The sequence below is a fragment of the Lactuca saligna genome, chromosome 5, assembly GCF_052625555.1.
Source record: "Lactuca saligna cultivar CGN05327 chromosome 5, ASM5262555v1, whole genome shotgun sequence".
In the NCBI taxonomy this organism is placed as follows: domain Eukaryota; kingdom Viridiplantae; phylum Streptophyta; class Magnoliopsida; order Asterales; family Asteraceae; genus Lactuca; species Lactuca saligna.
This window is the reverse complement of record NC_136421.1, coordinates 157,085,106-157,095,696: the sequence shown is the minus strand read 5'-3', so window position 1 is coordinate 157,095,696 and position 10,591 is coordinate 157,085,106. Positions and strand designations below refer to the sequence as shown.

Sequence of the window (10,591 nt, the reverse complement as noted above, 5' to 3'; positions counted from 1 at the left end):
GATCGGTGGAGTACGTCCTACGTAAAGAAGTACATTTTATGTACGAAGTCCTTTTCAAAGCTCTGTGTCTTGGGTGCTGCTTGTGCCAGGGTACTATTATGTTCTCGGGTACGAGTCTTTCGCATACCAGAGTACTATAATGTGCTAGAAGTACTATCATGTACAAAGTTTTTTTTGATAATTTTGTGTGTCGGTTACGGGAGCGTACGAGAGTACTCTAGTAGTATTTCCCCATAATTTTATTTTGATAGAGCTTTGGAGTCGTCGTTTCTTTTATGAAGTGATCGACCGAGCTTCATATGTTAGCGTTTTCTTTCACGAAGTAATTAAGGGAACTTTGTAGACTGCCTAATAAAGTGTGTTGGTAATAGACCACTACTCGGTATGTCTGGTGTTATATTACTGGATAGGGTATGTCTGGGGGTGAAATACCTCATGACATTCAGGCCACTGCTAGGCAAAGTTCGATGTTGGGATAGGTAGAGTCTGGGGGTATAATACCTCATGATAGTCGGACCTGTTGGATAAGGTGTCTAAGTCCATAACTTATTTGGTATATACTTGACCCGACCCAGCATGGTCCATTTGGGTTGCATCTCATCTAAACTATTTATGGATAATTTTATGAGAGTTATACACATATGTTTATTAATATATTATAAGTTATAATATATTAATATGAGATTATGTTATTTAATTAGTTTTAGTATTAAATTAATTATGAATTAATTTAGAGATTAAAAGGAAGACTAATTAGATTATGGGCTATTGGTTTTATATAGTGTGGGCTAATGCTCTTTTGTTAATGGGCTAGGCTTATATGGAAGTCCATGGATGATCCATGGAGCTTTTAACCCATGGATCCTTGGAAAGGAAAGGTCATGGGTTATTAGGGTTTCACCCTAACCATACACACTATATAAGCATGCTTATGGAGCATGAAATGGGGCCTAAGTGTAACTAGTGAACTAGTGTGTGTGAGCTTGTGTGTGGCCGAAATATACAAGTGTATACACTCTCTCAAAGTTTTCCAAGAGTTTGTGGTGTTTTGTGATTCCATTTGAGGCATTCACACTATTGGTGCTTGGCCCTCAAACTCCTCAAGAACCAAACTCATCAAAAAGGTATGTAATCTCTTCTAATTCTTTATGTTGAAATGTTCCCCATGCCATGTTAGATAGGTTATAAACCTTGGAAAAAATTATTATTTTGCATGTATTTAGACAAACATAGATCCAAGGTCTATTAGGGTTGCATGCACACTTAGGAAGTGTTAGATTGCTCAAAACCCAACAGGACCACGCCTAGGCATTGTTATTTAGATAACTACCCCTGACTTAAAATGTCTTGTGGTTCTTTCTTTTACGAAAGAAGGTTCGTGCTGAAACTTATTCCATTCCCCTCATTTGATGTCTTTATTGATCCTCATTTGCTGCCAGGGAAATTCTGAAGCAGCTTTATCAGTTTGTGGTTCATATTGATTACTTAGGCTAGATCTCATAAGATCATTGTATAGGGTCAGTATGTGGGGATCGATGGGATTGGATATATTGTTTTAGAACTATGATTTATATGTGTTTATAATATTAGTGGTTTTGCAGGATCGAGATATACTTTATTATCACATTTTTTGAACTAAGAGCTTTCGTACTCTGTGTTCCTTAGGTGATTGGGTTCACCAGGAATATTCGAACTAAGTGTTCATCAGATATTTGAACTTAGTGTTCATCAGGGATATTAAGTGTTCATTAAGTGTTTTTGAACTAGGTGTTCATTGGGTAATATTGGAACTAAGTGCTCATTAGGTGTTCTTGAACTAGGTGTTCATTAATTATTGTGAACTGCGTGTTCACCAGAGGTAATCTAAGAACCTTGGCAACACTAGACTTTGTGCCAGTTCCTTAGAACAATCCTTAGGAATGAATGGGAAAAGGGTAATCAGTTCTTAGGATAAATCTTTAAGAAATAAATGGAGATAATGGGGGTGGGTAGTTGGATTGATTGTTTGATAATTGAATATAATAATTATATTATTGGGGGTTGAAAACCCTATATGCTCACCAGGCTCCCAAGCTTGACCCTCTCAGTTTTCTTTGTATTATTGGTTATGGTATGAGAGCATAAGTTGGCTGACATAACGAGAGATTTTCGATTATAGGCCAGTAGTTATGGATAACTGTTGTAAGGACTATTTTTGTTCTATTTATGCTTTTGGTCTGTATTGAACATGACATCCTGAGATTTTGTTATATAATGAAAATACATTTCTTTAAAGAAATGCTTTGATAAATTCTTATCATATTTTGTTTTGGGAACAAATTCCGCAACTGTTTTCTTTAAAAGATTACTCTGATTTAAAAAAACTAAAACATAAACAAATCGATCTTTCCTGGCCGTGAAATTGGGGATGTCACATGTGGTGAAGGCGAATGGATAGAAGGTATTTCGGATGTTTACATGAGAAAGCAATGCAAGTCCTATTTCGACAATATGCCTATGTCGTCTTTCGACATATCCGTTGTGTTCTGGAGTATGAGGTAGTGAAGTGAGGTGAGTAATTTCATGAAGAAGAAAGGTGGGATTGAAGTTTTAAAAATTCACCACCATTGTCTGAGAAAAACTGTTTGATCTTTATGTTGAAGAAATTTTCAACAAGTGATTAGAAAGGAGTGAAGATAGATAACGAATCAGATTTCTTTTTCATGGGGTACAACCATGTATATTTGCTAAAATGGTCAACAAAAATGATATAATACTTATAGTGATCACAGGGTTGAACTGGAGAGCACCATACATCTGAGAAAATAAGATCTAGTGGAGCATGTGAGGTAAGAGATGTTTCATGAAAAGGTAATTTGTGACTTTTATTAATAGAGCATGAGTTACAATGATCATAACAACTAGAATTGAAAGAAAGAACAGATGACAATTGCTTAAGAACTTTATTTTGAGGATGCCCCAATCGATGATGCAATGTGGTTGGAGTAATGCGATTCATGACAAAGATTTGAGGCTTTGTGGCAGTTCTGAGTTTATACATTCCCTTGACTACGGTTCCCTTGAAGAGTGGAATCTTGGATGACAGATCCTTTATGACAAAAACAAAAGAATAAAATTCTATTAAAAATTTGTTATCAACACATAGATGAGAAATTGATATGATATTTTGAAAAAGAATAGAAACATATAGGACATGCTTGAGTATGAGTTGTGTGTGTGGTGTTTGGATAATAATATAGCTAATATGAGAGATTTGTAGACACGAACCATCACCAATAACTAATTCCTCTGTTCCATCATATGGTGCATGGATTGACAAGTTGCTGAGGTCATTGGTGGCATGAAAACTGATACCACTGTAAAAAAGCCAATTGGCAGTGTTGGAGGGCGATGACTGCTGTGGAATCATCATGTGTGCCTGTGCTTTTTTAACCTACAGGTTTCAGTTAGGAGGTGGTACAGAAGCTGTTGGAAAAATCTTCTTAAAGGTGAAACAATTACTAAGAGAATGACCCTTATTATGGCACCATTGACATTTACCCAAGAATGGACGCTGTCCAGTGGTTGAAGAGGCTTGATTAGGTTGTTTTAAGGGTGTAGGAAGCAAGCCATCTGTGGTGGTTGGTTGTCGAGGAGGCCATGTTTTCTTAGTGCTCTGATGGTTTGAATAGAAAGCAACAACATGTTGATGGATATCAACATTTGAGACCTATTGAGCAATAGACAATTCATGATTTATTAGTCTTTCATGTAGTTCAGTGAAGGATATGGGTGAGTCTCTTGCATGAAGAGCATCAAGGATAAGCTTGTAAGCTGTTTGATCAATCCCATTGACAACTGCATTAGTGATGTCCTCCTGATCAAATTTCTTCCCAAGGATATCAAGCTCGTCAACTACTGTTTTGACACTTTGCATATACTGAGTGATGGTTTGGTTGGAGGTTTTGGTGAGTTGCTTTAGCCGATGTTGGAGTTGTTCGATGTGTCCTCTTGATGGAGAGGCATATATACTGGCTAGAGTTTGCCAAGCTTCACGGGAAGAAGATGCATTTGTTACCAGTGGTACAATTTCAGGAGAAAGAGTTCCGACTAGGGCAGCGAAAAGAAGGTGATCTTGCCTGAACCACTTCAGATAGTCTGTGTGGGGGGTGCTTGTTCCATCAGCGACGATTGTTGGTGTAGGTGCAAGGTGTGAGCCGTCAATAAATCGATATAGATCAAGGCCGTGTAGCAGAGCTTCGATCTGAGTCTTCCATCCAAGATAACTGGTGGATGTGAGTTTTAGGGTTGCTGGGAAATTAACAATAGTGATGTCTTTGAATGTTATATTGATAATGAGAGAAGAAGAGGTGTTGTCGTTGATTCCCATGTGTTTTGGAGAGGGAAGAGGTGAGTTTTCTGGTGTAATATGTGTCGAGCCAAGCTCTGATACCATATAAGAAAAGAAGATGATATGGAAAGAGTATCATGTATATATTAAAGGTGTTTTACAGGAGAATATACAATGATGTATTTATTTTGATGCTACAGCTAATTATGAGATAAATACGGAAGACTAATAACAAGAATTGACTAGATACAAAACATATGTGGCGTGAGAGGATTCTAGATAAATTGCAAGATGTGCTCATCTCTTAACAACATGATGGAAAAACTAAACTAGTTAATTAGAAAGCTAATATTTTTAACACAAGTTATTGACCGGGTTCACTAAGTTACTTGAAAAGCAATCAATCAATCAAGAGTTTCGTTTGTGTTTTGTTAAGAACATATATTAATTGATATGAATTCTCGTACCATGTGTCTAGACCATCTACATCTTCGTTTTCGCACAATGTCAAGATAAAATACATACAAATTGAAGAGCATTTGTTAAAATTATGTTAGTACTAATTACCATTTAGTTTTCTAATTATTTTTATCATTCAAAACTTTTGTATGAATTGCTAATGTGATTTCATCAGAATTGATTAACATTTTCTTTTATAAATATTTTTGTTGAGGTACATAGTATTAACTAAGTTTGAATGAAAATTTTAACAAGTTTTAAAGTTGGATGAAGTATTTTGACAATTTCTTAAAGTAGAAAGGGTTTATTTGTACAAAACTTTACGTGCAATGCCGGGAGTAAAGATTTCAATGCTCTTCCCCACATGATTTCATTTCCACTGCCTTCAATCCCAATCCCCCCTTCCCCTTTTCACAACCCGACTTCTTCTTTTCTCTATTTTAACATCCATGAGTGCTACTTTACCCATCCACCAAGCAAAGAAGAAAACCCAATGATTCAACTCCCAAAATCCTCCATTGATTAATGTGCTCTTGCTTCCACACCACATTACCTATCTGCTCCTTTTCACATCCCTCAAAAACCCCAATCTTTACCAAAAATGGTGAAGAACCCATCGCATCAAGACATCGATTCATCAACTTACATGACTATTTTGAAAAAGTTTAAGCCGTTTAAACTGTTCGAACCCTCATCGGGGATACTGGGTTTTTTATTCATTACAGTTTGTATTGTTTTTGGGTTTTTTTACTTGGATTACAGAAGTGTTGTTACAGGGGGTGTGTTTCGATTTTCGAATGGGATAGAGAGGTTGAAGTGGTTGAAGTTTGGAAGCAACAGTGAAGTTTATAGTACAAAAAAGATTGATTTTTTGAGTGTAGATGGAGATGGATGTGACGTGTTTGAAGGTGATTGGTTGTGGGATGAGAAGTATCCATTGTATCAATCTACAGATTGCAGGTTTTTAGATGGAGGGTTTAGGTGTTCCGAAAATGGACGACCGGATTTACTCTACACCAAATGGCGTTGGCAACCTAAAGATTGCAACTTGCCCAGGTTCTTAAACAATCCCACAATTTTTTTTATTATTATTTATTTTTCTATAATTGTTATGCATATTTTTTTTTGGAAACTTTATAGACTTGACTTGAATTGGGCAAAGTTTCTGTTATGAAATTGGGAATTGTATCCTTTCCCAAAATTTTAATTCAAATAATTAGAGGGATTTATAAATCTTGATACACCTATTATGCATTTATGCTATTTCCGAAAGTGTTAATCCTTTCCAAATTTTAATTTAATAATAATTGGAGAAGCAATTTCTATTGGGCAATTGGGAATTTTAATTTCGTGGGGAAAACCCTTGATTTTCAAACGTAGGAAGGGAAGGGGCATGATTGGGAGAATAGTCATGTTATAGCCAAATTTGCGCATTTGATTCGCAAGAAAATTCACACCTCATCAAAGATATACAAACATTTGATATTTTACGCTTTAGAGACATTTTCAATGAAATAGTCACCTCTCAATAAATGGGTCGGGTTCTAGTGTCAAAAAAAAAAAAAAACCGCCCAAACCCAATGATATTTGGGTTATTCGGTTGTTTGATTTGGGTTACCCGAATAAAAATACCTTATTTGTTCGTTTTAGGTTAATTTCTCACGGTTTTGGGTTAACCGAATGATACCTAATTTTGTTACATTTTATATGTTACCTTTTATGTGTTATTTATATGACAAATTGCAAAAAAGTCAATATGTTATCATAAAATCCCGATTTTGACACCGAGCTATTTTTTATTTTTCTCAAATGTCATTATATTTACAATTTTGTTGCAAGGTCAATCAATTGACCGATTTTGACACGAGGTTTTTTTTTTTCATTATTACAACAAAATTGTAAATATAATGGCATGTATTTTTCACTATTTTGGTTTTGTTAATGTTATAAAGTTTGATGGAACAGCCAATTGCTTTATTGCATACAATATAATCCCATGTACCATGTATTAACTTTTATGTTTTCTCTATTATGTAAAAATTGAACCAAAACCTACAAACCTTTGTTATTATGAAAATATATGTGAAGTTTTATTCGATTTAATTGGTAATTTGGTTTGGTTACGAGTGAAACGAATCTTACTTTTCTTCAATTAAAAAATTAGGTTTAATGGGACACGAATGTTGGAAAGCATGAAGAACAAGCGAATAGTCTTTGTTGGAGATTCAATAGGCCGAAATCAATGGGAGTCTCTTCTTTGCATGTTATCATCTACAATTACTTCTACCAAAGAAACAGATAACGATTCAATATACGAAGTAAATGGAAATCCAATCACTAAACATAAAGGTTTCTTGGTGTTCAAGTTTCGCGATTACAATTCTACAATTGAGTACTACAGAGCTCCTTTTCTTGTGCTTCAAAGTCGACCACCTCCCAATTCACCATTAGACATAAGAACTACACTTAAATTGGATCAAATGGATTGGAGTTCAGCTAAATGGCGAGATGCTGATGTTCTTGTTTTTAATACAGGACATTGGTGGAATAATGAGAAGACCATAAAGGGGTATGTATGCAATATGCTATTTATTTTATCATCGTTGACCTCAAAAGTCAAATGGTATCTCGTTTTCCTTCTAAAGGAAAGAGTTCGTTTTTTTTTTTTTTTTTTTTTTTTTTGTCTTTAGATTTTGATGTGTGTTAAGGTCAAACGTATAGGTTTCTAAATTCATAATTGGTGTTTCGTTTCCAAATTTAACACCATTTTTTTTTGTTTGTTTGTTTAATAAAGTTGCCAAATTTTCTAAGTTTGTGAATGTTGATGAGAATTTTGAAGTCTATAATCATCTTTGTTGACTACAAAAGTCAAACGATTCATCCTTTTTCTTCTAACTGAGGTTCATTAATCTTTTGTTTAGATTTAAAGTCACTTGTCTTTATCATATACTCCATTTGTCCAAAAACAGGGTATGTTTGACTTTTAAAGGTCAAATCTACGACTTTTTTAAGTTCACAATTTATGATTGTGAATACAAATTTAGCATTGAAAGTTTTGAAGTCTTTAATTATCTTAATTGACCTTAAATATCTTCTAAAATTCTCTTTGTTATAATCAGAGGTTGTTATTTTCAAGAAGGAGAAAAAGTCAATATGGAGATGAAAGTAGAAACTGCATACAAAAAAGCATTAGAAACAGTCATAGCTTGGGTGGATAAAGAAGTAAATAAAACAAAAACACAGGTGTTTTTTCGTACATATGCTCCTGTACATTTCAGGTTTGTTTTTTTTTTTTAAATCTGTTTTTCCTTCTTTCTATTATAACATGATGCTTCCATTATTTTCTTATTAAGGCATTGTACTTTGAAAATCTACTGAATAATAGAATTATACTTTCATTTTTAATATTGTTCTTATTAAGAAATTGTGCTTTGAAAATTATTCTAAATTACGGCATTTTGCTTTCAAAATTTTTATTGTGAAATTATACTTTTTAAAAACCTACACAAAATGTAACTGTAAAAAATAAAATTCCTTTGTTTTTGGATCACATTACTATAATCGTACAAAAATTTCAAAATACAATGTTGTAATAGGAAAGAGTTAAAGGTAGATGCCATGATAAACAAATCAATGTAAATAGATTGATATTTATTGCATTTAGATTTTTCTAACAAGAAACAATAATCATTTCTACATAGGTGGTAAATACCAAATGGCAACATATTTTCATTTATTTGTGTATTATAGCATCCCATTTTTATTTCATTCTCTTAAAGCACTATTCATTCAATTTTTTTTAAGAGTAAATTACACGAATGTCCCCTATGGTTTGGGGTAATTTGCACGTTCGGTCCTTAACTTATTTTTTTAACTCGTAAGGTTCCTATACTTTGTATTTGTTATGCGTTTGGTCCCTGTCTTACTTAAAAAGACTATTTTCCCCTTGATTTTTTAATTTATTTAAATAAATAGACCCCCAACCACACCCCCTCACCTTACCTTACATATCCACCATTTTTCCCTATTTAAATAATAGTTTTTTTAGGTAAGACAGGGACCAAACGCATAACAAAAACAAACAATAGGGACCAATCGCGTAACAAAAACAAACAGTAGGAACCTTTCGAGTTAAAAAAATAAGTTAGGGACCAAGACCAAGCGCGCAAATTACCCCAAATCATAGGGACCATTCGTGTAATTTGAAAGCATTGAAAAATCTACCCATAAACAAAGTAATAAAAAATACATTGCTATCTCTTAACTTTTTTTAATTAATAAAAACAATAATCATTTTTTACAGACGTGGCAACTGGCGGTCCGGCGGAAATTGCCACCAAGAAACACTACCAAATCTCGGTTCCTCACCGGAGCAACCATCAACCACCTCGCCACAATACCATATTTTCAAAGACGTAATTTCAAATGACTCAAAAAATTCATCAATGAATGTACTCAACACCACCATTATGTCAGCAAGGAGAAAAGATGGCCACCCTTCATTGTACTATCTTGGCCCAATGATGAGTCCTGCGGCGGTTCACCGCCAGGACTGCAGCCATTGGTGTCTTCCCGGAGTTCCCGATGCATGGAATGAGATACTTTACGCATTTGTGTTGAAACAGGCGGCAGTTTCTGGTTGATATTGGTTTTCCGGCGACCGGAAGGAGGTGGAGTGGAGTGTATATATGGTTTCTGAGTACTTCACCAACGCCTTTTGAAGGTGGTGGTGTTTGGAGTTTTGACATGGTGATGAAGAGATGCTTCAAATTCGGGACGTAAAGTATTTGTATATCTAGGTTGAGTTTAAATTTTAAAATTATTAGTTATGGAAATTATTTAAGTTGGAAGTGAAATTATAGAAATGGCAAAAAAGCATTTAATCGGGTTTTATTTGATTAAGTATTATACGTTATATATTTAAAAATAAATATATATTTTTTAGTAAATTGTTTCCTAAGACCATTCATGTCGGTGCATAACCTCACATAGCTTTTGTAATTATTGTTGGCCTATTAGGTCATCTTCAATATATTGAATTTTTAAGAATTTAATGATTTGTTACACCAATATTTTGGTTTTGGTGGTTATATACAAGTTGAATTTTAAATTCCATTAACCTTAATAAAGTTTAATGAATTTCCACATTATGATGTTATTTTTAATCATTTTGTTTTTAATTTTGTTTAATTTATCATTTTATAGATAATATTTATCCATAAAACTAGATTTCGTTTGTGTAAAATTATATTTCGTTGTGACAAGACTTTTTTGTTATAAAAGAAGACAACCTAGTCTTTATTATTCACAACTACCAATTGAAACTATTTTTTAATTTCTTTTACAATTTCTTCAACATCCTTATCTTTTTCTATTTTGGATTCAATAATTAACCAAATGTCAGTAATTCTACATTTCAACTATAAATGGAATCAAAATATTTGGAAGCATAACAATCATATGCTAAAAGTTCAAGATGATTTGGACAAAGTTGAAGATATATAAAAAGAAATAGTGAAACAAGATTGTACGAGGTCGTGTAAGATTTTGGAAACTTAAAAATGTAAACGATAAAATATATTCATGCATTATATTTAATGTTGTAAAAGTTCCGACTAGGTTCTAATTAATCTCCGATTAATCCTTAGGCGCTATCCGGTCGAATAAAGGGCACATAGTTGACTGATCTCTGCCTACACAATTAGTGAAACAGCAGAAAACGATGAAATTTTACTTTCAAGAAGTTTTATTTCAGTAGAAACTATTTTATGAATGATTAGTATTGTATTAAATTAATATTAA

General features: G+C 33.7%; 1 protein-coding gene across 1 annotated transcript; it reads left to right on the top strand.

The window, feature by feature from the left end:
• The first annotated feature begins 5,157 nt into the window (after positions 1 to 5,157).
• LOC144997232 (protein trichome birefringence-like 11) lies at positions 5,158 to 9,682 on the top strand. The gene is made up of 4 exons (XM_078957086.1): positions 5,158 to 5,845; positions 6,954 to 7,358; positions 7,909 to 8,067; positions 9,093 to 9,682. The coding sequence occupies exons 1-4, from the start codon at positions 5,391 to 5,393 to the stop codon at positions 9,430 to 9,432; spliced, it is 1,359 nt and encodes a 452-aa protein (XP_078813212.1). The 5' UTR covers positions 5,158 to 5,390; the 3' UTR covers positions 9,433 to 9,682.
• Positions 9,683 to 10,591: the final 909 nt, after the last annotated feature.

What these genes read in the sequence shown, in the direction of transcription:
- LOC144997232 (XM_078957086.1), top strand. Translation starts at nt 5,391, where the DNA reads ATGGTGAAGAACCCATCGCATCAAGACATCGATTCATCAACTTACATG. An exon ending in AATGAGAAGACCATAAAGGG is followed by an intron (nt 7,359 to 7,908) that starts GTATGTATGCAA and finishes TGTTATAATCAG; the next exon opens with AGGTTGTTATTTTCAAGAAG. An exon ending in TATGCTCCTGTACATTTCAG is followed by an intron (nt 8,068 to 9,092) that starts GTTTGTTTTTTT and finishes CATTTTTTACAG; the next exon opens with ACGTGGCAACTGGCGGTCCG.